The sequence below is a fragment of the Pongo abelii genome, chromosome 16 (assembly GCF_028885655.2).
Source record: "Pongo abelii isolate AG06213 chromosome 16, NHGRI_mPonAbe1-v2.0_pri, whole genome shotgun sequence".
Classification (NCBI taxonomy): domain Eukaryota; kingdom Metazoa; phylum Chordata; class Mammalia; order Primates; family Hominidae; genus Pongo; species Pongo abelii.
In genome coordinates, this window is record NC_072001.2 from 70,640,895 (window position 1) to 70,665,528 (window position 24,634).

At 40.3% G+C, this 24,634-nt stretch overlaps 1 protein-coding gene and 1 long non-coding RNA gene across 19 annotated transcripts in view; one reads left to right on the top strand and one right to left on the bottom strand.

The window, feature by feature from the left end:
- The window catches only part of IQCH (IQ motif containing H), a 247,385-nt gene extending 229,347 nt beyond the window's left edge, over positions 1 to 18,038 (top strand). For all 15 annotated transcript variants that reach the window (XM_002825584.3, XM_054531593.1, XM_054531595.1 and 12 more), the window contains 3 exons: positions 7,532 to 7,593; positions 11,802 to 11,910; positions 17,832 to 18,038. In XM_002825584.3, coding sequence (XP_002825630.2) covers positions 7,532 to 7,593; positions 11,802 to 11,910; positions 17,832 to 17,945 — 285 coding nt within the window. In that variant the 3' untranslated portion in view covers positions 17,946 to 18,038. The remainder of the gene's footprint in view (positions 1 to 7,531; positions 7,594 to 11,801; positions 11,911 to 17,831) is intronic.
- The window catches only part of LOC103892544 (uncharacterized), a 99,042-nt gene that overhangs the window by 60,760 nt on the left and 13,648 nt on the right, over positions 1 to 24,634 (bottom strand). The gene's annotated exons all lie outside the window — the stretch shown is intronic.

Here is a 24,634-nt window from a genome sequence, read left to right on the forward strand (position 1 = left end):
TATTTTCACACATTTTGTTTCGTTCTTGCAATAACTTTGAAAGGTAGATATTTTCATTCTGATATTGTAAATGAGGAAGCTGAGACTTAAAATGTTAAATCACTTTGCAAGTTTACTAGCAAAAAAGTTATTTATTATGGTGCTTTCTAATAACTAGCTTGAAAAGAATTTTACACAGAAGTAAAATTTTAAATATCGTTGAGCGGGGAGAAAGATGGATAAACACGAACAAAAAGATCTATAACCTAAGATGCTACGTGGGAAACGGGCCTGAGTAGGACAGTAATGGGGAATCTGATAGCCAGGGAGTAACACATGAGCATATTGTCAAGGGAGATTCTGGGTTACATAAGTAGACTGCAGTTGCCTGGGGAAAATGTTGTTAACATTGAGGTTTACTTTGTTGAGCTGCCTAAGGGTAGACTCTTACATCTCTCACATGTAAAATAAAATACGGAATTGTTTTATGGGATAAGAAAAAACAGCTTTGTGTAAGCCTTTCATTTCTGTTGTTTCCTCTGGATAAGGGCTAAGAACACTCCTGGTCACCTTTCTTAGAAAGTTATAAATGTCCTGCCAAACCTAGACATTCTGACCATGACAAGATAGCTTGTAACCAACTCTCTCACTAAAAATGATTATAAAGGCTAGTTTGAGATATATATAAAACAACTGCTTGAAGGCATTGAAGGGCAACTAAAACAGTCCTTAAAAAAACAGAAGGGCCAGGCACAGTGGCTCACGCCTGTAATTCCAACATTTTGGGATATCGAGGTGGGTGGATCACTTGAGGCCAAGAGTTCAAGACCATTCTAACCAACATAGCGAAACCCCATCTCTACTAAAAATACAAAAATTAGCTGGGCATGATGGCCCATCCCTGTAATCCCAGATACTCTGGTGGCTGAGGCACAAGAATCATATGAACCCAGAATTTGGAGGTTGCAGTGAGCCATGATCACGCTACTGCACTCCAGCCTGGGCGACAAAGCAAGACTCCATCTCTAAAAATAACAAATAAAGAAAGAAAGAACAGAAGCATCTAAGGTGAGTGTCATATTGCCCCAAGTTTTAAAGGACATTTACAAATGTGTTAGGAAATAAATCTAAACAGACTTTTTTCTTGACCTCATGACCTTGATCTCTTGACCTCGTGATCCGCCTGCCTCGGCCTCCCAAAGTGCTGGGAGGCAACAGAGCCTGGAGTTCAAAACTGTCAAACTGTTTGAGACTTGAGATCCAAAATCCTAGAACAAAGGTGATCAAAGGGAAGTGAGCCCAAAAAATTTGTGTGGATACCGTTTAAATCCCTAACTGACTCATACCTGGTGGAATGAACAGCTCAGACTCCAAGAAATCCAGAGGAAAAATATAACAGTAGCTGGGAGGCTAAAGATCTGGCAGATATTTCAAAAGTCACATGATGTTAGAAGTTCATGTCCTGCTAAATTGAAAGGGTCCTAATAAACACCTCAAGCTTCCAGTGGAGACTTCAAAAGGACCAAACTCTAGGAGTAAGGACACTTCCCTAGGAGAAAAAACTAAACACAAAGCATGAAGGAAAACCTTTAAATAGACCAGGTCCAGCAACAGCTAAAATCAACCTTTAGTCCAGGCATAGTGGTTTATGCCTGTAATCCCAGGCATGGGATTGGGAGGCTGAGGTAGGTAGACTGCTTGAGCCCAGGAGTTTGAGACCAGCCTGGGCAACATGGCAAAACCCTGTCTCCACAAAAAATACAAAAATTAGCAGGGCATGGTGGCACACACCTGTAGTCCTGACTACTTGGAAGGCTGAGGTGGGAGAATCTCTTAGGCCTGGGAAGTCGAGATGACAGTGAGCTGTGATCATGCCACTGCATCCCAGCCTGGGCAACAGAGTGAGACCCAGTATCAAAAAAAAAAAAAAAAACACTTTTAAACACAAAAATAAAATAAAATCAGGGGCTGGGCGCTGTAGCTCATGCCTGTAATCCCAGCACTTTGGGAGGCCAAGGCAGGCAAATCACAAGGTCAGGAGTTCGAGACCAGCCTGGTTAGCATGGTGAAACCCTGTCTCTACTAAAAATACAAAAAAGAAAAAAAAAATTAGCTAGGGATGGTGGTGTGCACCTGTAGTCCCAGCTACTCGGGAGGCTGAGGTAGGAGAATTGCTTGAACTCAGCAGGCGGAGGTTGCAGTGAGCCAAGATCATGCCATTGCACTCCAGCCTGGGTGACAGAGTGAGACTCCATCTCAAAAAAATAATAATAATAAAATAAAATAAAATAAACCCTTGATACATCAAGATGAGCTGTCAGTACTCTGTCTGCCAAAAACAAAAATTTAACCCTCTTTGAAGGAAGATATTATCTAGAGCTGCTACAATTTTCCATCTTTAATGACCATCATCCAATAAAAAATAAGGTATACGAAAAGAAGGACCAAATCATTGAAAACAAAGGGGAAAAATAGAAAAAGATCCACAGGTGATTCATATATTGGAGTTATGAGACAGGGACTCATAATTCCACCCATCCCAGCCACTCTTCAACATAATCTATGAAAGTTAGAAGACAATGGGAACATAATTTTAAAGTATTGAAAGAAAAGTCTCTGCCAACCAAGCATTCTATTCCCAGGAGGAATAGAGTTTATTAAAGACAGGGACTTTAAAATAGCTAGGACTAATATGTTCAAGAAAACATATGTTTGTAATATGTTCATGTCACCAAAGACCTAGAATCAGTTTTTTAACCCAAATGGAAATTCTGGAACCAAAAATTAGTGTGACAAAATTAATAATTTAATATATGAATTTAATAGGTTATCAGAACAAATGACTAATGAACTAGAAAACAAGCCAGTAGAAAAAAATTCCAACTTACACACAGAGGGAGAAAATGATGAAAATGTAGAAAAAGCCTTCAGAGATACATGCAACATGGAGGAAACAATCTAACTTTCCTGCAATTAGTGTTCCACAAGGGGAAGAGGGAGTGATTTTAAAGAAATACTGGCTGAGAATTTCCTACAACTAGTGAAAGACATCAAAACACATATCCAACCTCATTCAAAAGCACTAAAAACCTCAGGCAAGATAAATATAAGGAAAATCACACCTGGGAACATCGTGATTATACTCCTGAAAATTGAAGAGCAACAGAAAATCTTTTTTTTATTTTTATTTTTGAGATGGAGTCTCACTCTGTCACCAGGCTGGAGTGCAGTGGTGTGATCTCGGCTCACTGCAACCTCCACCTTCCAGGTTCAAGCAGTTCTCCTGCCTCAGCTTCCTGAGTAGCTGGGACTACAGGCACGCGCCACCATGCCCAGCTAGTTTTTGTATTTTTAGTAGAGACGGGGTTTCACCATGTTGGTCAGGATGGTCTCGATCTCTTGACCTCATGATCGGCCCGCCTCGGCCTCCCAAAGTGCTGAGATTACAGGCATGAGCCACCGCTCCCGGCCAAGAAACAGAAAATCTTGAAAGTAGCTAGAAAAAAAAATTACTTTACCTTCAAATGAGCAATAAGACTGCTAGCTAAGTTTTCTTTTTTTTTGAGACAGAGTCTTGCACTGTCTCCCCGGCTGGCATGATCTCGGCTCACTGCAACCTCCACCTGCCAAGTTCAAACAATTCTCCTACCTCAGCCTCCCGAGTAGCTGAGACTACAGATGCACACCACCATGCCTGGCTAATTTTTTTTTTTTTTTGTATTTTTAATAGAGACAGCATTTCACCATGCTGGCCAGGCTGGTCTCAAACTCCTGACCTTGTGATCTGCCCGCCTTGGCCTCCCAAAGTGCTGGGATTACAGGCGTGAGCCACCTATCCTGGCCACTTTTCAACATAATCTATGAAAGCTAGAAGACAATGGGAACATAATTTTAAAGTATTGAAAGGAAAGTCTCTGCCAACCAAGCATTCTATTCCCAGCAGGAAAAAAAAATCCAATAAATATCCCACATATCCCTGGATATGAAACCTCTGTGAACTTGTTCTGCATATGGGGATTTGATGCCCAATCATTACTAATGCTCCTTCTCAATATGGAACTATTTTTAAAAGGGGGATATAAAATTATGAAATGGGAACCACTTACTGGAAAGGATTTGTTATATTTGTTGTAACCATAGGTCCCTAGAATAGCACTGTCCAATAGAAATATAATGAAAACCACTAATGTAAACCACAGAGATAATTCAAAGTTTTCTTGAAGCAACGTTTTTTAAAAGTAAAAGAAATAGGTGAGGTTAATTTTTAAAATATATTTTATTTAATCCAGTATATTGAAAATATTGTCATTTCAGCATGTAATCAGTACGAAAATTATTGAGATAGTCCTACTTTTTTTGTACTAAGTCTCTGAAAGCTATGACACATCTCAATTTGTACTACTAGCATTTCAACTTCTCAGTTGCCCCATGTGGCTATTGGCTACCATATTGGACAGCACAGTAAGGGATGCAAGAGATGTACTAGGCAGTGGTTCTCAACCCTAGATGCCCATGAGAGTGACCTCAGTGAGGAGCTTTAAAGAATGCAGATGATGGCCAGGCACAGTGGCTCACGCCTATAATCCCAGTACTTTGGGAGGCCAAGGCGGGTGGATCACCTGAGGTTAGGAGTTTGAGACTAGCCTGACCAACATGGTGAAACCTCATCTCTACTAAAAACACAAAAATTAGCCAGACGTGGTGCCATGCGCCTTAGTCCCAGCTACTTGGGAGGCTGAGAAAGGAGAATTGCTTGAACCCAGGAGGTAGAGGTTGCAGTGAGCCAAGATCGTGCCACTGCACTCCAGCCTGGGTGACCGAGTGAGACTCTGTCTCAAAAAGAAAAAAAAAAAAGAATGCAGATGCCCATGCAGGGCTGCAATTAGGGTAAGGCAAGTGAGGCACTCATCCTGAGCACAAAATTTAAGGAAACACACACACACACACACACACACACAAAACCCTCATTAATATAAGTAATATTTTAGTGCAATATTTTAACAATCAAAATTACTGCAAAAAAATCATTAGGAATAAAATATCAAAATTTTTAATGAAAGCAGGACCAGATTACTGATGTTTTCCTTTGCCTTGGGCTCCAGTATGACTCAGCATGGCCCTACGCCCATGGCCCACCCGAGACCAAATAAATCAGCATTTCTGGAAGTAGGGCCCAGGCATTAGATGACTCTAATGTGCAGCTAGCGTTGGCAGCCACTGTTTAGTCCACTGTCTGTCCTAAAGCTCAGATTTCCTGATAAGGTGGGAAGTTGATGAGTGGTCATAATTCTGGCATGTGATTTCTTTTACCAAAGTCCCAAAATATAGTTTCCTTTTTTGAGCTTCCAGTGATGGGAAGTTCACAACTTCACAGGGCAGTCATTTCCACTGTTGGACAACTCCAGGGTTACCTCTTATTTATTTGGAGAAAACTGTTACAAGATAATTTTCCAAAAAAAAAAAAAAAAAGATAAAACCATGCCTCTCATACAGATATAAAAATAAACACATAATAAAGATTTTATTTAACAGAAAGAACTGCCAGGCGCAGTGGCTCATGCCTGTAATCCCAGCACTTTGGGAGGCTGAGGCTGGGAGGATCACTTGAACCCAGGAGTTCGAGACCAGCCTAAGCAACATGGCGAAACCCTATCTCTACCAAAAAACATATACAAAACTTAGCTGGGTGTGGTGGCACATGCCTGTGGTCCCAACTTCTCAGGAAGCTGAGGTGGGAGGATCACCTGAGCTTGGGGACATCGAGGCTGCAGTGAGCTGTGATTGAGCCACTGAACTCCAACCTGGGTGACAGAGTGAGACCCTGTCTCCAAAAAACAAAACAAACAAAAAGAGGGAACTAGGCAGATATTATAACGGGTTCAAAAGTGAATCCCAAAACAGACATCTTTATAGATCAGGAATATTGAAATTTGCACATGGAGGCAAAATAGGTTTTTCCACAAGGGGAACAGGAAAGGAAAATCAACAGAGCCTTTATCAGACTGGACAGAATTTGCTTGTCTATCAGTTGCCTATACTTTACAGAATTGTAAAATATCTCCCATAGAATCAATCTGATAAGGCAGCAGGGAGTGCTATAGACCAGCAATCCCCAACCTTTTTGGCACCAGGGACCGGTTTCATGGAAGACAATTTTTCCATGGACGTGGAGGTGGGTAGAGGGAGTATGGTTTCAGAATGAAACTGTTCCACCTCAGATCATCAGGCATCAGTTAGATTCTCATAAGGAGCATGCAACTTAGATCCCTTGTTTGTACGGTTAACAATAGGTTTCCCGCTCCTATGAGAATCTAATGCCACCGCTGATCTGACAGGAGACGGAGCTCTGGTGGTAATGCTTGCTTGCCTGCTGCTCACCTCCTGCTGTGTGGCCCGGTTCCTAACAGGCCACAGACCTGTCTGAGACCGATCGGGTACCAGTCCACAGCCCAGGGATTCAAGACCCCTGCTATAGACAACACACAGTTTCCCACTGAAGTACAAATTATTTTCCACATAACAAATTGCTACCATATATACATATATAATTTTTTTGTTTGTTTGTTTTAGATAGTCTCACTCTGTCGCCCAGGCTGGAGTGCAGTGGCGTGATCTCGGCTCACTGCAAGCTCCGCCTCGCGAGTTCATGCCATTCTCCTGCCTCAGCCACCCGAGTAGCTGGGACTACAGGCGCCCACCACCACGCCCAGCTAATTTTTTGTATTTTTAGTAGAGACGGGGTTTCACTGTGTTAGCCAGGATGGTCTCGATCTCCTGACCTCGTGATCCGCCTGCCTCGGCCTCCCAAAGTGCTGGGATTACAGGTGTGAGCCACTGCACCCAGCCAATTTTTTTTTTTTTTTTTTAGACGGAGTTTTGTTCTTGTTGCCCAGGCTGGAGTGCAATGGCGTGACCTCGGCTCACTGAAACTTCTGCCTCCCAGGTTCAAGCGATTCTCCTGCCTCAGCCTCTGAAGTAGCTGGGCCACCATGCTACTTTTCACCATACAACATTTCACCATGTTGGCCAGGCTGGCCTCCTGGGTGAGGTCAGGAGTTCAAGATCTTGGCTCACTGCAACCTCCGCCTTCCAGGTTCAAGCGATTCTCCTGCCTCAGCCTCCCAAAGTGCTGGAATTACAGGCATGAGTCACCGTGCCCAGCCTCCCCTATATTTTTTTAACCCATCACTCTTAGAACAGTGGTTTTCAAATTTTGATGTACACAAGAATCATCCAAGAAGTGAGGTAAAAGACAGATTGCCTACCATGTCTTCTGAGCTTGCATGATGCCCATGAAAATGCCTTTTTAACAAGCACACTAGATGATTCTGATGCAGGTGTTCTGAGGATCATACTCAAAAAGCACGGTTCTAGAACATACTTACTCCAAATTCTAGAGGCAGCCTTTTCAAATGTGTTCTCATAATATCTGAAGGTAGCTCTAGATTTCAAATCAAATCAATCTTAGTAGTCTTTCTGTGCCAGTAACATTTTCTGTACTTTGTTTCTGAGATAATATACTATTTCTTTTCTCCCCATTCAAATTTTACAGGACAGAAAAGGAACTGTTTTTATATTATATGAGCACCTGAAGAGACACAAGTTGGGAATGTTGTGAGTATGAAGTGTATCTGTGAGTTGTAATAAGCTAAGGAAATAGACAATCACAACTAACAAGAATGATGCTTCTCATGCATTTTAATCAGCATGCTGATTTATTAGAAGTCTATCTTTATTTAGATCTTCAGGGATTTTATTTTATTTTATTTTATTTTTTTGAGACGGAGCCTTGCTCTGTCACCCAGGCTGGAGTGCAGTGGTGCTATCTCAGCTCACTGCAACCTCCACCTCCCAGGTTCAAGCGATTCTCCTGTCTCAGCCTCTCAAGTAGCTGGGATTACAGGCACGCACCACCATGCCCAGCTAATTTTTGTATTTTTAGTAGAGACGGGGTTTCACCGTGTTGGCCAGGATGGTTTCGATCTCTTGACCTCGTGATGCACCCACCTCGGCCTCTCAAAGTGCTGGGATTACAGGCGTGAGCCACTGCGCCCAGCCTAGGTATTTTATAAAATGACTTCAGATGTGTCAATGGGGGTTTATAAATATAATTGATTAATTACCTGAAATTAATGGGTAAGGTTTAGACTTAACAACATATTATACCCAAATGCATACACAGATAAGGCACATCGGATCTCACTGATGGGGACCCAGCTCAGTTGTCCTGCCTGTGGAAGGCAGTTGTCATTCTGGCATACTTAGAAAAGTGCTCTGTGTTCTGGTGACTTCACACGATGTCCCCCTAGCACGCAGGATCTGTAGCTCCTCCTCAGATCCAGTTTCATCCTGGGTGCAATCTTCTCAAGGTATGCATGCACTGAGCACAGGCTGCTGGCAACACTCGGAGGCTTCTGCACTTCTCCCAGATTTCCCTCTGGGATATTTTGGAGCCTAGCAAAGTTTCCTCCTATCTGGGACTCAGAATTTTAGAGCCACAACCTTGAGTCATCTCTTATTTCATATCTTGGCACATGGTTACTTGGTACCTTTAAGTCATCCTACCTAATTGGGAAACTGTCTCTGCCCTGTATTTCTCTTCCTTGTAACCTCTACAGCAGTGTAGACATTGTGGCCTCACACTGAAACACACAGAAACATATACACAAAGATCTGGTCTCATAAAAACTAACCAAATAAGAGCCAATTCCTCTACTAAGCACTGATGTTCCTATGTGGCCTCAGTCCCTCCCTCCCCAACCTCCCCTACACCCTACTATGGTCAGTCTCCTGGAAACTGATCCAAAGAGGTTCACACTACAACAAGCAAATGGCTGCATAGGACAGGCCTCAACTTCCCTATCCAAAGTATAGTCCTTTGTTCTGCCAAAGCATTATCAGTTATAACAGACCATTATCAATACAGTGATATTCACCCTCATCGATCCTTTTGAACTTAGGCAAATGTTCTGGTTTCTTCCCCTTTGGAACTAGAATGTGGCTACAATTTAATCTGGCACTTACAGTCTCAGATGCGTCCCATCACCTGGGAAGGGAAGCTGGCTGTTTGAGTCCTCCCCTCCAGTTTCAGTCTTTCCCCAAGATCCCATAAACATGCAAAACTTATTGGGTCTTGTTAAGAAAGTCACTTCCCTAGGGACTCTTCACCCATTTGTCACACTGCCCTGATAGCAACAGAAATGAGACCTCAATCCATAACATCCCAACAAGCTTGCCTTCATCTTCTCCACCTAGGCCTTCACATCCAGAATGATAACAGAGCCAGGGACACCTCTGGGCATGTGCAGGGAAGGATCAGCCCCTTGCCTCCCAGTGACATTCTGCCCCTCAGCTCCCTCCCTGCTCCACCCTTCCTTACCAGAAAGTTTGAAAGCATTTTATCAACTGTGCCAGGCACAGTTCTAGGTGCTGGGGAAACAACAATGAGCCCTGCCCTCAGGAAGCTGCCACTCTAGAGGGGTGGGCATACAGTAAACAAGTAAACAGGTAAATGTGGTCTAGTATGTCAACTGCTGACAAGCCATGAAAGGGGAACAGCAGTTCACTAGTAGCTAGAAGATCAGAGATGAAATACTTCCCATTTCACTCTCCCCAAACTTGACACGGTGATGTCAGGGTTGGGCAGAACATAGGCCACCAGGAAGTACCGGGACTAGGAGAACCAAGCAGTCATCTGGATTTGAAGTTGGCAAGCATGGGAATAAGAAATTTGTATTTTCCCAACTTATGAATCCAGTTAAGCAGGCAACATTCAAGGTCCAAGTATATTTCTAAGCCCAGGAATTGAGACAGATGGGTTAGTTAGGTACAAAGAACTAGAAATCAGAACCTAGAGATATGAACTCTGTCTTACTGGGCACCAGCTGGCATGAAAGATTAACTGCAAAGGAGAAGCTGGGACACGACTGGAACCAGACAAACCCTTTTGTACATAGGATGAGGCTGGGAGAGGTGAGCTCCCTTCGGGTGATGGGAGAAGAGCAACCAGACAGGCCAAACACTGGACCCAGGATTCAGATGCGTGGAGGTCATCCTGAGAAGTAACCAGCTCATACCATTAGGAAAGTTCCAACAGCAAAGAGTAAAGGGACAACCTGAGAGCTAGGTCATGGGGAGCTTGACCAGAGGCACTCAGAGAGGAGGCCACTTTTGGAGACCCAGGCTGGTAGGGGGTGGCATGAAGAAAGCCTTTCAGCAGGCAGCAGAGCCCAGCAGAGGCTGACACTCAGGAGCAGGACTTGTGTCCTGGAATTGATGGGATGAGACAGGGGTAGTATCACCCAGGCAGAGGCAGGGTTCCTTAAGTATGGGCCACAGGAAGAGCAATGCAGGTGGGTACTCGGGCATAGAGGAACCAGGCAAGAGGAAAACCATCACAGAAAGTAGGAGATAGAGGAAGAGCCTGTTTCATCAACAGAGAAACTCCCAGTCATCAAACTGACCTAGCAGCAAGGTGGATTTGATGCTGAAGCCTACAGAATTAATAATTAGACTGGTAACCAAGAGGAACTTGCCCAGCTGTCCCTACACCTGTACCTGAGATTTCAGGCAAGGATGCCTTGACCTGCAGGCTAGTTTCAATGGTAGAAATAGTCCTGTTGGTGTACCTTCTAGATGGTTATTGCTATTCACACATCCTTCAGGGAGGGCACAGTGGACGTGGACCTCTCGAAAGCCTTTAGTCCTTTTCTACTGTTTTCTGCCCATCTTAATCTCATCCCTAACTGCAGTCATAGAACCACAGAATGTTAGGACAGGGAAGGGCCTCAGAATTAACTGATCCTCATAGACAGGAAACTGAGGCTTAGAGAGGGGCAATGATTTGCCTGGGTCACACAGTAGGTGGTCTGTCTCCTGATCCTGAACTTAGTGTTCTTTTCACTACACCACAAAGCCTACACTGAGTGACAACCTTATATAGGGAGCCCTATAATGCTACAGGATAGTTTGCAAGCTGTCTCTGAAATCTTAAAGTGGACGTTCAGGTTTATAAAGACAGCTGTTCATGAACAGGGCACATTCTCCTCTGAACATAGGCAGGACACTCTCATTAAGTGATAGGAATCACTTGTACCCGTGAAATAGAAAATAAACCCCAGACAAAAGACTCCAGAATACTGAGATGCAAATGTCTCCATAGACAAGGAAATCATTCGGCAAGGATCACACTTAGCGACAGTTCTCCTAAAGTAACTTAAACCATTTTTTTTTTATTATTATACTTTAAGTTCTAGGATACATGTGCACAACGTGCAGGTTTGTTACATGTATATCCATGTGCCATGTTGGTGTCCTACACCCATTAACTCGTCATTTACATTAGGTATATCTCCTAATACTATTCCTCTCCCCTCCCCCCACCCCACGACAGGCCCCGGTGTGTGACGTTCCCCACCCTGTGTCCAAGTGTTCTCATTGTTCAATTCCCACCTATGAGTGAGAACATGCAGTGTTTGGTTTTCTGTCCTTGCGATAGTTTGCTGAGAATGATGGGCTTAAACCATTTTTAAAATGAACTCGTACAACATCCTAGCTCAGTGGTAGACTTTCGCTAGAAATGACCTACCCTATTGCTATATTCTGCTAAGTTGATTAATAAAAAATATTTATTACGCAAATCCTTTTTGTTGACAAGTTAAGATGGAGTCTCATCTTTCATATCTCCCTGAAGATTGCCACCTTGTGAGATTGAAAATACTCATTAAATTCCATCACCAGACAGGCACAAATGAGAGGGCGATTGTTTTTAAGCATGTGAGGGGAATCGTTGGTAAACTCATTTGTTTGGATACCATTAACAGAACAATTGGCGAGGATCTCCAGGGGGTCCTCATGACCTTTGCTCGCAATCTCTTCATCATCCATCAAGAAATATCAGCACCTAATATGCAAGGCGAGACCAATTTTAAGGTGAGGTGTTAATTAACTAACGATTCTGGTTAATTTCTATACAAGGGCTGAAAATACCTCATGCTGTATTGTAAACAAGTGCTAAACCATCTTTTTTTTTATTGTAAGCAGTACATATTTTACAGTGTGCAGGGTCAATACTGTAAGGTTCCCACTGAAGCCGTTAGTTAAATTTAATAGTTTGAAACTTTTTCTTTGAAATAGAGTTGACTTTTAACTTGCTGCCATTTTCGAACCCCAGCTCCTAAGATAGCAGAGCTTTCTGATGTTGGACGTGAGTCTGAAATGTCACAATGGAACCGAAACAGAGATCATCACAACCAAAAATTGCGAATGTTATCTATCTATATTCCAGATAATACAAAGTCTGACTAGTGATTCCTGGGAAGCCCTAGTTTCTAGAGCCAGAGAAGTTCTAAGACCCGAGAAAGCAATGTGTGTTAGGGAGAAGCAGAAAATATAGCATGTATGTGGGCCATCTACCCCACCCGTTTCTCCACTGTGGGTTGGATTATTTCACTACTAACCTTTAGAAGCCTCCTTATGACCTTTAAAGATGTTGGTCCATCAAATCCAGTTGTGTATAATTGACTAGAAGTCTCCAAACTCTAAACTACAGGAACAAGGTCCGTACGGGAGTTTCTGAAATACTGTCTGAACAGAGATGATCATGTGGTATTGAACAGCAAGGTATGAATCTGATTCCCAGCCTAGGCCTTCATTAATTCAAAGGACACAATCAGAAACCACATGTGGTTTTTCTCCTAAATGGAAAGTCCAACAAAAGCTTAATAGAAATGTAATTTTAATACATTTTTGATTCAAGCTAGGGCCTAACTCCTTTAGTAACAGTAACAATAACAACGTGATTTTATGAGCTGGAAGAATGACCACTGCTTTCCCTACAACATGATTAAGATTCAAGAAAAGACAGACCAAATGTTACATCAGTGTTCACTGGTCCTAAAGGATCTATGCTCATTATTTACTGTTTTTTTTTTTTTTTTTTTTTTTTTAGAGACAGGATATCTCACTGTCTTGCCTAGGCTGGTCTCAAGCTCCTGAGCTCAAGGGATCTTCTGTCTTGGCCTCTCAAAGTGCTGGGATTACAGGCATGAGCCACCTTGCCCAGCCTATCATTTACATTTTAAGTTCCTGCTAGCTAGTAGCATCATCTTATCTGTTAGTGCCATGTGCAAAACTTTGAGCCTCTCTGCATATAGCTAATAATCAGAATCAGATGCTTTAACCTCAAATGCATTCAGACTAAGTTGATTCTGGGCTTGTCTCGCTGTTGGCAGAGTCAACCGCCTTTGACAAAATGAAAGCTATTTCTCTGCCCTTTCTCTGACTTTCAAAATCATAAAAAGTCAGATGTTCTCAGGTAGCTTTTAATTATGTCATGGTTTCTAGCCTTCTCATATGAATGTTTGTTTTCTTGATTTTTACTCATGTTAGGTCTAAAGGCAAAAACTTTCAATCTCAGTAATATAGGTACAATAACAAAAACTTGAAGCGGTGGAATAGATTCATCTTTGCTAGTATTTTCTGTCTTCTACTTAGTGGCATTGTGGTAGGTATTTTCAGTTTTTAAACAAGGATTTACCAGCAAAGTAAAGGCTAAATAAAAATGGAAGGTGATTGAGGCTGGGCACAGTGGCTCATGCCTGTAATTCCAGCACTTTGAAAAGCTGAGGTGGGCAGATTGCTTGATCCCAGGAGTTCAAGACCAGCCTGGGCAACATGGTGAAACCCCATCTCTACAAAAATTACAAAAATTAGCCAGGTGTGGTGGCTCATGCCTGTAGTCCCAGCTACTTGGGGGGCTGAGGTGGGAGAATCATTTGAGCCCGGGAGGTTGAGGCTGCAGTGAGTCTGGGTGATGGGAGTAAGAATAAAAAAAAAGGAAGATGATGCAGAAAATGCATTTAACAAAATTTAACATTCTTTTCTGATAAAAACATTCAACAAAGTAAAAATAGAAGGTAACTTCCTCAACCTTATAAGGACATCTACCAAAAAACCCACAGTTGACATCAGAGTTAACATTGCAAGACCAAAAGCCTTCTCGCCAAGATTAGGAACAAGACAAGGGTGTCTGCTCTTGCCACCTCTATTCATCATTGTACTGGAGTTCTGGACAGAGAAATTAGGTAAGAAAAGGAAATAAAAGGCGCTGGGTGCAGTGGCCCCCACCTGTAATCCCAGCACTTTGGGAGGCCAAGGTGGGAGGATTACTTGCACTCAGGAGTTTGAGACCAGCCTGGGCAACATAGCAAGACCTCATCTCTACTAAGAAGAAGAAGGAGAAGGAGAAAAGAAGAAGAAATAAAAGTGTCTCTATTTGCAAGTGGCAAATTCTTGTAAATAGAAAAATCCTATGAAGCAAGAGGATTGCTTGAACCCAGGAGTTTGAAACCAGCCTAGGCAACATAGGTAGACCCTATCTAAAAATTAAAAAATTAGCCAGGTGTGGTGGCACACACCTGTGGTCCCAGCTACTCAGGAGGCTGAGATGGGAGGATGGCCTGAGTCAGGTAGGTTGAGGCTGCAGTGAGCCATGATCTGCACTCCAGCCTGGGTGACAGAGTAAGACCTAGTCTCAAAAAAAAAAGGAAAGAAAATCCTAAAGAACCCATCAACAAGTTATAAGACATAAAATCAGTATACAAAAGACAATTATATTTGTGTAATGAACAATGCAAAAATAAAATTTTTAAAAATTCAAGTTACAATAGCATCAAAAAGAATAAAACACTTAAAAATAATTTTTTTTCTTTTTTGAGACAGAGTCTCACTGTGTCGCCCAGGCTGGAGTGCACTGACACGATCTTGGCTCACTGCAACCTCTGCCTTCCGGGTTCAAGCAATTCTGCTGCCTCAGCCTCCTGAGTAGCTGGGATTACAAGCACGCACCACGCCCAGCTAATTTTTTATATTTTTAGTACAGATGGAGTTTCATGTTGGTCAGGCTGACCTCGAACTCCTGACCTCGTGATCCGCCCACCTCGGCCTCCCAAAGTGCTGGGATTACAGGCGTGAACCACCGCGCCTGGCCAGGAATAAATTTAACAGAAGTGCAAGATTTTTGCAGTGAAAACTACAAGACATGGGTGAAAGAAATTAAAGAAGACTTAAATAAACAGAAAGACAGTCTGTATTCATCCAATAGAAGACAATAAGGCTAAGATGCTGACATTCCCAAATTGATCTATAGATTCAATGTAATTCTTATCAAAATCCCAGCTGGCTTTTTTGCAGAAATTGACAAGATGATCCTAAAATTCATGTGGAAACATAAGAGACCCAGAATAACCAAAATAATCTCAAAAAGAAGAACGAAGTTGGAGAACTCACACTTCTCAATTTAAAAACTTACTACAAAGCTACAGTAATCAAGACAGTGTGGTACTGGCATAAGAATAGAGATACAGATCAATGGCATAAAATTGAGTCTGAAATAAACCCATACATAATGGCCAATAATTTTTGGCAAGGGTGCTGAAACAATTCAATGGAGAAAAAATATTTTTTAAATAAATGGCACATGCAAATATTAAGTTGGGCCTCTACCTCACATCATATATAAAAATTAAGTTAAAATGGGCCAGGCGTGGTGGCTCACACCTGTAATCCCAGCACTTTGGGAGGCCGAGGCAGGCGGATCACCTGAGGTCAAGAGTTCGAGACCAGCCTGGCCAACATGGTGAAACCCCGTCTCTACTGAAAATATAAAAATTAGCCAGGCATGGTGGCGTGCACCTGTAATCCCAGCTACTCAGGAGGCTGAGGCAGGAGAATCACTTGAACTCAGCAGGCAAAGGTTACAGTGAGCCGAGATCGCACCACTGCACTCCAGCCTGGGTGACAGAGCGAGATTCTGTCTCAAAAAAAAAAAAAAATTAAATTAAAATGGATCAAATATTTAAATGTAAGAGCTAATACTGTAAAACTCTCAGGAAAAAACATACGTATAAACCTTCATGACCTTGGGTTAGCAAAAGTTTCTTAGACATGGTGCCTAAAGCGCAAGCAACCAAAATAAAAATAGATAAATCAGACCTCATCAAAATTTAAAACTTCGTGCATCAAAGAACACTATCAAGAAAGTGAAAAGTCAGCCCACAGAAAGGGAAATAACATTTGCAAATCATATATCTGGTAAGGCATAGTATTCACAATATACAAAGTACTCTTGTACTCTTACAACTCAACTACAGAAGGACAAATAACCCAATTTTAAAAGGGAGCAAAGGATTTGAATAGACATTTCTTCAGAGGAGATATGCAGGCCAACTGCAGTGGCTCACACCTGTAATCCCAGCACTTTGGGAGGCTGAAGCGGGAGGATCACTTGAGGCCACACTTGAGGCCAGGAGTTTGAGACTAGCCCAGGCAACAGAGTGAGACCTCATCTCCACGAAAACTTATTTTTAGTTAGCCAGGCATGTTGGCACACACCTGTGGTTCTAGCTGCTCAGGAGGCTGAGGGGGGAGAATTGCTTGAGCCCAGAATGTCAAAGCTGAAGTGAGTCATAATCACACCACTGCACTCCAGCTGGGGTGATAGAGCAAGACCCTGTCTCAAAAAAAAAAAAAAAAAAAAAAAAGATGTACAAATGGCCAATAAGTATATGAAAGAATGCTCAACATCATAAGTTATTAGGGAAATACAAATCAAAGCCACAATGAAACATTTCATACCTAATAAGATGGCTACAGTTAAAAAAGGCAATAACAAGTGTTGGTGAGGATACGGAGAAACCAGAACCCTCATATATTGCTGGTAAGAATTTAAAATGGTATCACAGATACGTAAAGCTTAGCAGTTTATAAAAAAAATTAAGTGTAAAATTACCATATGGCCCGGCAATTCCATTTCTAGGTATATGTCTAAGAATATTGAAAACATGTTCATACAAAAAAGTGTACATTAATGTTAATAGAATGAATATTCATAATAGCCAAAAATTAGAAACAACCCAAATGTCCATCGACTAAGAAATAAGTGAATTTTATTATATTCTATGGATAATATTTTATATAATGGGATATTATTCACCTCTATAAAAGGAATAATAAAGTACTGATCCATGCTGCAACGTGGACGAACCTTGAAAACATTATGCTAGGTAAAACGCCATTCACAAAAGGTCACATATTGTATGGTTTCATTTATATGAAATGTGCAGAAGAGGTAGATCCATAGAGACAGAAATAGATTAGTGGTTGCCAGGGGCTGAGGGAGTGGGATGAAATGGGGAGTGACTGCTAATGCGGACAGAGTTTCTATTTGGGGTGATGAAAATGTTCTGGAATTATATAGTAGTGATGGTTACTTGCAAATATACTAAAAACCACTGAATTGTATACTTTATAAGAGTGAATTTTATGGTATGGGAATTATACCTCAATAAAATATAAATAAAGTAAATGGGAATGTGTCATTTTTTTCTTCCCAGCAACCAATGGAAAGAAACCCTCCCATTAGCCTATTAGCCCTCATTTTAGGGTGACTAGACCAATGCTTCTCAAATTATCCATAATAAGGAAACTATTTGTTTTGTTTTGATTTTATCTGACTATCATGGATCAACATTTTTTAACAAAATAGAAAAAAATTTAATTACTAGAAAAATACGATTAAAAAAATTAAAGACATACAATTTAGAAGCCCAATGTTTTTATTATTAGACATAATAGGCATAAAAATTCTAAAAAGTTTTCCAAATTCTCTCTCTCAATTTTTTTACTCATTTCAGCAAGACTGGTAAGCCATAATTTGTAGACAAATGCCAGTCGGTAGAATACATTCTGAATAGAACTGGTCTAAACCATGGTGAACTCCCAAAAGGACCAGATGCTTGGGGGAGAGGGACTGTAAGAGGTCTTTAAGTAATAAATATTGTCTTTATTTACAGACCACCATTGCTGATATTGAAACTATTCTAAGAGTAACAAAGGAAAACAAAATGAGATTTGAAGCGGAGCAACAGTCCAAAGATGACAAAAACCTCTCTAAACCCAAGAAATGATCCTGGAATACAGTACATAACATTTTGGATCCCAGTCTGGAATAAAAAGGGCAATTTTTTTTTCTGTTAAAAATAAAAGCCAGGGGAAATTGGTTTGCTTTGTGTACTAGGAGGTGAATCAGAACAGATTATAATGAAATGCTCTTTTTAAAACATTGTTTATTAAATGATCTTATTTTACTTATTAAACCAAAACTTATTTGTGTTTTCATTTGAGAGTGTTGAACAATCCCTTCTTCTCAAACTCAGAAAAAAGTAATCTGATAAAAGAAGAAAGTTAAAAGTCTTACTGATATCACCTCCGCATTTACTTCCTCATAGGCCTTAGGATTATGCAGCTTTTATTTTTTATGTTTTATAAAGTTTTCTCCTATTTCTAATAGTCATTGATCTTCTGCATCTATAGGTTTGAATAAAGGCTTAAGCATTGCTATTTGTCAAAACACAAATGCCTTTTTTTCAAAGCTTCAAATTATATTGAAATTATATTTATATGAATTTTTAAGTGACTATCATTCATCGTGTTTTTGTTGTACCAAGCCACTATTGTCTGCTATTGTTGCCATTTTTCAAAAAGTAGGATAAGCCAGCATCTAGTTAACCAAAGCATCAGAATGTATCTAGGTGGCAGTATCTGCTCTTAGTTTAAGATGGAGTGTAACTCGAGCTCTGTAGCTTGAATAAACATTTGTATTCTGTAGTTCTCCATTTAATACAGCAGTAGGATTTTTTCAAGTTTAGTTCAACATTACACTACCTTTAAAAAGGCAGATTTTTAAGATTGTAGTAGTGCGGACTCTAACTTTCAGCATTCACTTCATAATTGTCCAAAAATATTTCTACATCAGAGAGCTTTACTGAAGGGTGAAATAAAAGCAAATTACAACACCAAAACCATGTATTGTTTTAAAGAATGATCTTTATGTCTATAAAAATATTTTAGTGTATTGGGGAAAGGAAGAGGATTTTTACCTGTGGAATTTCAATAATTTGTTAACTGTGATTCAGCCACAGGCTAAGAGTTTCTGTAATAAAATTAACATTTGTGTGTGTCAGCTTTTGTTTTGCTATAGTTGGAAATACATTAATTAGCCAGGTTTCCTGCCTGTGCTAGGTACAACACTGACCTCTTTTTCTTGCCAGATCTCTCTAATCCATTCGAGGGGCCCATTGTTCAGACACTTGACAGATAGGAAGTACTACATGCCCATTAGAGTCGCGCCTCGATTGAAGCCAGAGCAACATAAGGTCCAAGAGACTCATTAGTTCACTGGCACAATCGTGTCCTGAGAGTAAATGAAACCCTCTGTCTCCTTATGGCTCTCATCTGCTCTGGACTTTAAAAGAAAACTGTCTCCGTTTTGTTCGGCACAGTAGTGGATCATTCACATGGCGAGAGCCCCTGCTTAACAGTACAAAACTGTTAAATCTATCGGGAAGTTTTGCATGTGAATTTTGATTAGCACTCCCGAGGCTCAAGCTGCTGGCAATAGCGAAACGAGTTCGCCATCCTACACCATTGTTTTACCCACTTGATTGGTTTCTCAAACAATGCCACTTTCCTCCTTTGCAGCTATCATTTGCATATACCACAGAATTCAGACCTGTGAAAGTGATTGGGAGCAGGGTTCTCTACCTAAACATCTACAGCTTCTAAATTAAAGGAGAAAAATTGGTATCATAAAACAATCACTTCAAGTAATTAAGTGGAAGAAGCCAGAGGACCAGATTAAATTAGTGACATGTTTTAATTACAGAACATTTGAAAAGAAGCAATAGTCCATTATCTTTTAACACATATATGTTACATAGATACTGTGCTCTTGGTAAACTAAGGCACTTTTGAAAAAAGAATCATTTATATGTGTACAATATCTAAAGTATCCTAAATATAATTTAGTCACGATGAATTAATTACTGAGCTTTTGCTCTTCTAAATAGGAAACCGAAATATTTGGTGGTAAGAGGATTTTGGGGAAATGATATACCATTTTCCTGGAAGTTTTTGGGAGAAGCACACATTAAACAATAGAGGTGTCTTTGTATGAGAAATGACCCATTATTTAATGTTGAATGTTTGCAGTGGTTGGAGAGCATTATTGGATATAAGTATCTCCCTTAATATATTACCTATTTTATATTGACTTTAAAGAAACCAATGAGATTATAATATTAAATGTGCTACTACACACCTGTGCTGCCTACCTATTTAGTGACCTTTCCGTAAGCTACTTACAGTTACCTATAGAACAAACTGGGGGCTGGGGATGTACTGTGCTGGAAGCTTCATATACATTATTTTATTGCATCTTTCTAAAAACTCCATGCATGTAGGTACGACAACTGTTCTCATTTTACATATGAGGAAATTGAGACAGTGAGAGTGTCTCACCCTATGTCTCAGGCTAAATGAAAAGAAATTTGGGATTTGCTGTCTTTTACCACAAATTCCAGCATGTTGTACAAAGTAGAGGGTTTATTTTCACTTGTCCCAGATCATCCAAGGGATTTGCACATTTTTAGAATAACAAATTCTAGTGTGTTGCTTAAAACATAGAAAAAAACAGGTTAACTTATACATACTTCCTGCTAATGAAATGAGCTTGTACAACTGACAGCATGGTAAGGCACTGCAATTATGTGATCAAAGTCAGAAGAAAAAAATGGTGTCAGTGGAATTCTCCTATGGTGATAGATCTGTAAGACTGGTGGAGAATGATGTTGGAAAGGCGTGGAATTTGGAAGCTGGGAAGTCATGCCTTGAAGTTTCGAGAGATGGGTATAAGGTTAAGAAATCGCAGAAGCATTGGGAAAGGCTTCCAACAAAATGTAGAATAGCCTGGCTTCCAACAAAATGTAGAATAGCCTGGAAGGAGTTTGGGGAGAATTATTTCAGCTATGTCATCCTAAGAATTGTAAGCATCCTATTTTTTAAGTATAAAAATACGTATTTTATCACAAGTAATATGTTAGTAACCATCTGATAGCTTTAACAATTAATAATCATTTGTATTCATTTGGCACCTTTCTTCCAAAGAGCTCAAAGCACTTTACATTTGTTATCTCATTAATTCCCAACACTGTCCCTGTGGGGAAGGTAATAAGTATTTTAACATTTAAATGTTTATCTTTCAGAATTTCTCAAGCATACATTAATTATATTTCCAAAAATGTAAATGTTCATTAGTTTTATTTTACTGTTCCTCTGGCTTTAATGTGCATAACAAATTTGTGCAACTCTTTAAATGTACTAATCATGGTAAATCCCATCTGGAAAACCATAAATGAAGTTGCCAAGATAATGTGAGGGTGGCAGCTGAGGGACGGGGGAAGCATTCGACTTCACTTTTCTCGCTGGAAGAAGTTTGGATCAACCCATCGCAATGGGCTCTTCTGTATCTTCTCCACATATAGTTCCTTCCAAGAGGTGTGCCACAGGAAGCTCAGGACTGCATCTAAGAGCCTGAAGCCGATAGAGCTACTATTTATAATCCATTGTTTTATTAATGACTTCATCAATGGGGAACAGAAACTTGAGGCATGCTGTTAGGAATTACATCCCAAAGAGTCACAGAATAATAAGGGCCAGGAACTGGTCTCCCCAGCCCTCCCTGTCTCGGGCCTGGTCATACTTTCCTCAATTTTCTAAGTAGAAAAATGGCAGAGCATAGTACCTGCTCCTCAGGGGAGCAGTCGAGATGAATTGGCCAATGTTGGGAGAGTGTTTCAAAGATGAAGCGTTCTATATAAATGTTTAAGTATTATTATTACATGGCTACTTCAAATGGAAGTTCTAACTTTGAAATGTGATTATACACTTTCCAAAAAAAAACCCTTCATAACCACATATATAGGTTTATTTTTCACTGTTAACAGTCTAACTCATGGTTGTGAAACTTTATTGCAGTTGATGGAGGGCCTTGGCTTTTATTAGTTTTAAACTGCTGGTTTCTGGGGTATTTATGTAAATGAGGGAAAGACACCAAAACAGTAAATAATACGCATGTCCCTGCTGTTTAAAAATCTGTTGGTGAAAACAACTTTTGTTATAAGACCCTAAACATAGCACAGAAAAATATAGCTTTGCCATTAACATTTTCTTTCACTTTTACAATTGTCACCATATACATGTGCATCACCACACACGCACACACATACACACACACACACACACCCCCACAGAGTCAGAAAGGAGAGAGAGAAGTGAGCAAAATGCTACATTTTAAGATTTTTTTATTTAACAAACTGTTATAAAGTATACCGGATGGCTAATTATAGCTCCCAGAAACAAAAGGCCACACCCAAGTTTACTGCAATCGCCTTATAAGGAATGTTAGGATGAAATCATGGTCCCATAAACTCGACAGCAAAACAGCAGACCTTCCATTGGTTGCGAAATAAACTCCAAATTAAAGTTAAAATTTTGATTCATTTAAAGATTCATGCCACTTTGTTTCCCAGGAGAGGACATAAAATACTTTGCGATCATTGAAAAACTCAAAATGATTTAGGAACATGCTCTTTGTTTCCAGATTCCCTTTCCATGCTTTTCATTTTCTTGGGCTTTATTTTTCCAAGTTGAATATCTATAAACACATTGCTAAGCCAAAAAATTTGCAACAATAGTGAAGAATCTAAAGGTCTAAATGTTCAATAATAGGGTATTGTTTTAAAAATATGAAATATCTACATTAAAGACTTCTATACAGCCATTCAAAAATCATGTTTCTACACCAACCATACAATCCAGCCATTCCACTCCTAGGTATTTGCCCAAGAGAAAAGAAAGCATATGTCCATACAAAGACTTACACAGGAATGATCAAAGCAACTTGGTTTACAATACCCCAAGGCTGGAAACAACCCAAATGTCCATCAGCAGATGAATGAATTAAAAAATACTGGGATATCCATAAAATGGAACACCACTGAGCAATGAAAAGAAATAAACTATTAATAAATCAACAGCATAGAAGAATCTCTATGTTGAATGAAAAAATTCAGACAAAAAATGTACATACCTATTTAACATTCTAGAACATAAAAACTATAGTAAGTAGTAACCTGGGGATGGGAGACGAGGTGGGAATAGGGTGAGAAGGAGGAGGAGGAAGAATATTACAAAGAGGCAGAAGGAAAATGCTGGGTGACGGATATTTTCACTATACTGACATACAAATGATTTATTGGGTATATATAGTTGTCAAAACTTATTGTACACGTTAAATATTGTCAAAGATAAATAAGGCTGGACACTAGTAAAAGTGGTAAGGACAGATTTTAATCAGTAATACACTTGCAATAGGGAAAAGGGTCCAGTGTAAACTGAATTCAACTTCAATTTCTAGAGAGGTGACTGGGCATCGTAAGGGGAGAATGAGGGAATAGAAGAGGGACAGTGGCTGCTCGGTAGAGTCAGGGAAGTGAGAAATAAAAACCAGGAAGCAGGGTTGGTTCCTGTGAAACTCATCTGGTTTTGCTAACTGACACAGAAGTGTCAGTTAGCTCCTACCCTCCCACAGAGACTGGGAGACAGGGGCCCTAATTTAGGACTGGCTACAAGAAAGTTTATTCTTTTTGCAGCCTGGAGTTTTCTCAGGCAGGTATTTTAAGAGGGGGCTAGGGTCATCTTAGGGTTGCAGCCTTGAGCTATTAGAAACTATGTTAATGTTTGTTCAAGTCTTCATAGGTCAAGGTTAAGGCCTGGTCAAGAAGAGGGCTGGGAGGAGCCTGGCTGGGTTTAGTCAAGGAGAGAATCTTTGTCAATATGTGCAGTTTATGAATGTCAATAATATCTCAAAAAGCTGTTTTTTAAAAATTGTATATCAGGAGAATATGTTGTAAGTGAAATTATATTCATTAAAATAAAATGTTATTACTAAATAAACATTTAAAAATTTTTCAATAGCATGAAAACTATTGTTTTTATTCTAAGTGTAATGCCCTTTGTCTAAATACTCTAGAATTCACATCCAGACCATGTCTTTGTTGCCATACCTATTCAATTCTGTGCCATACCACAGAGAATGCATAAAAGGGCAAATGCCTCCATTCACCTGCAAATATTTGGAAGGACAGAGTAGTGATTACGTGGCATGTGTAGGTATTCTAAATGGGTATGGAATATGTATGACATCTATTTTAGATTTAAATGTCTTAATGGATTTTAGTTTCAGCTCTTTCCTTAATAAACAAATAATTTCTCTTCCTTAGTTCTCAGGTTTCTGATACATAAAATAAGAAAGAGGAACTGATATTTAAGCTTCCTTCCAGCTCTGATGTTCTACAATTCTATGCCACCATCATCGATGCATATAAAAGAGACGAAATTGCTGTTGTTGTTGTTTTTTAATTTCTTATTTTTTTAAGATGGAGTCTCACTCTATCACCCAGGCTGGAGTGCAGTGGCGTGAGCTCAGCTCACTGCAACCTCTGCCTCCTGGGTTCATGCGATTCTCCTGCCTCAGCTTCCTGAGTAGCTGGGACTACAGGCGCCCACCACCACACCCAGCTAATTTTTCTATTTTTAGTAGAGACGGGGTTTCACCATGTTGGCCAGGCTGGTCTCAAACTCCTGACCTCAGGCGATCCACCCGCCTCGGCCTCCCAAAGTGCTGGGATCACAGGCAGGAGCCACCGCGCCCAGCCAAAATTTTATATATCATGCAAAGAGGTGGTTTCTTCTTCCA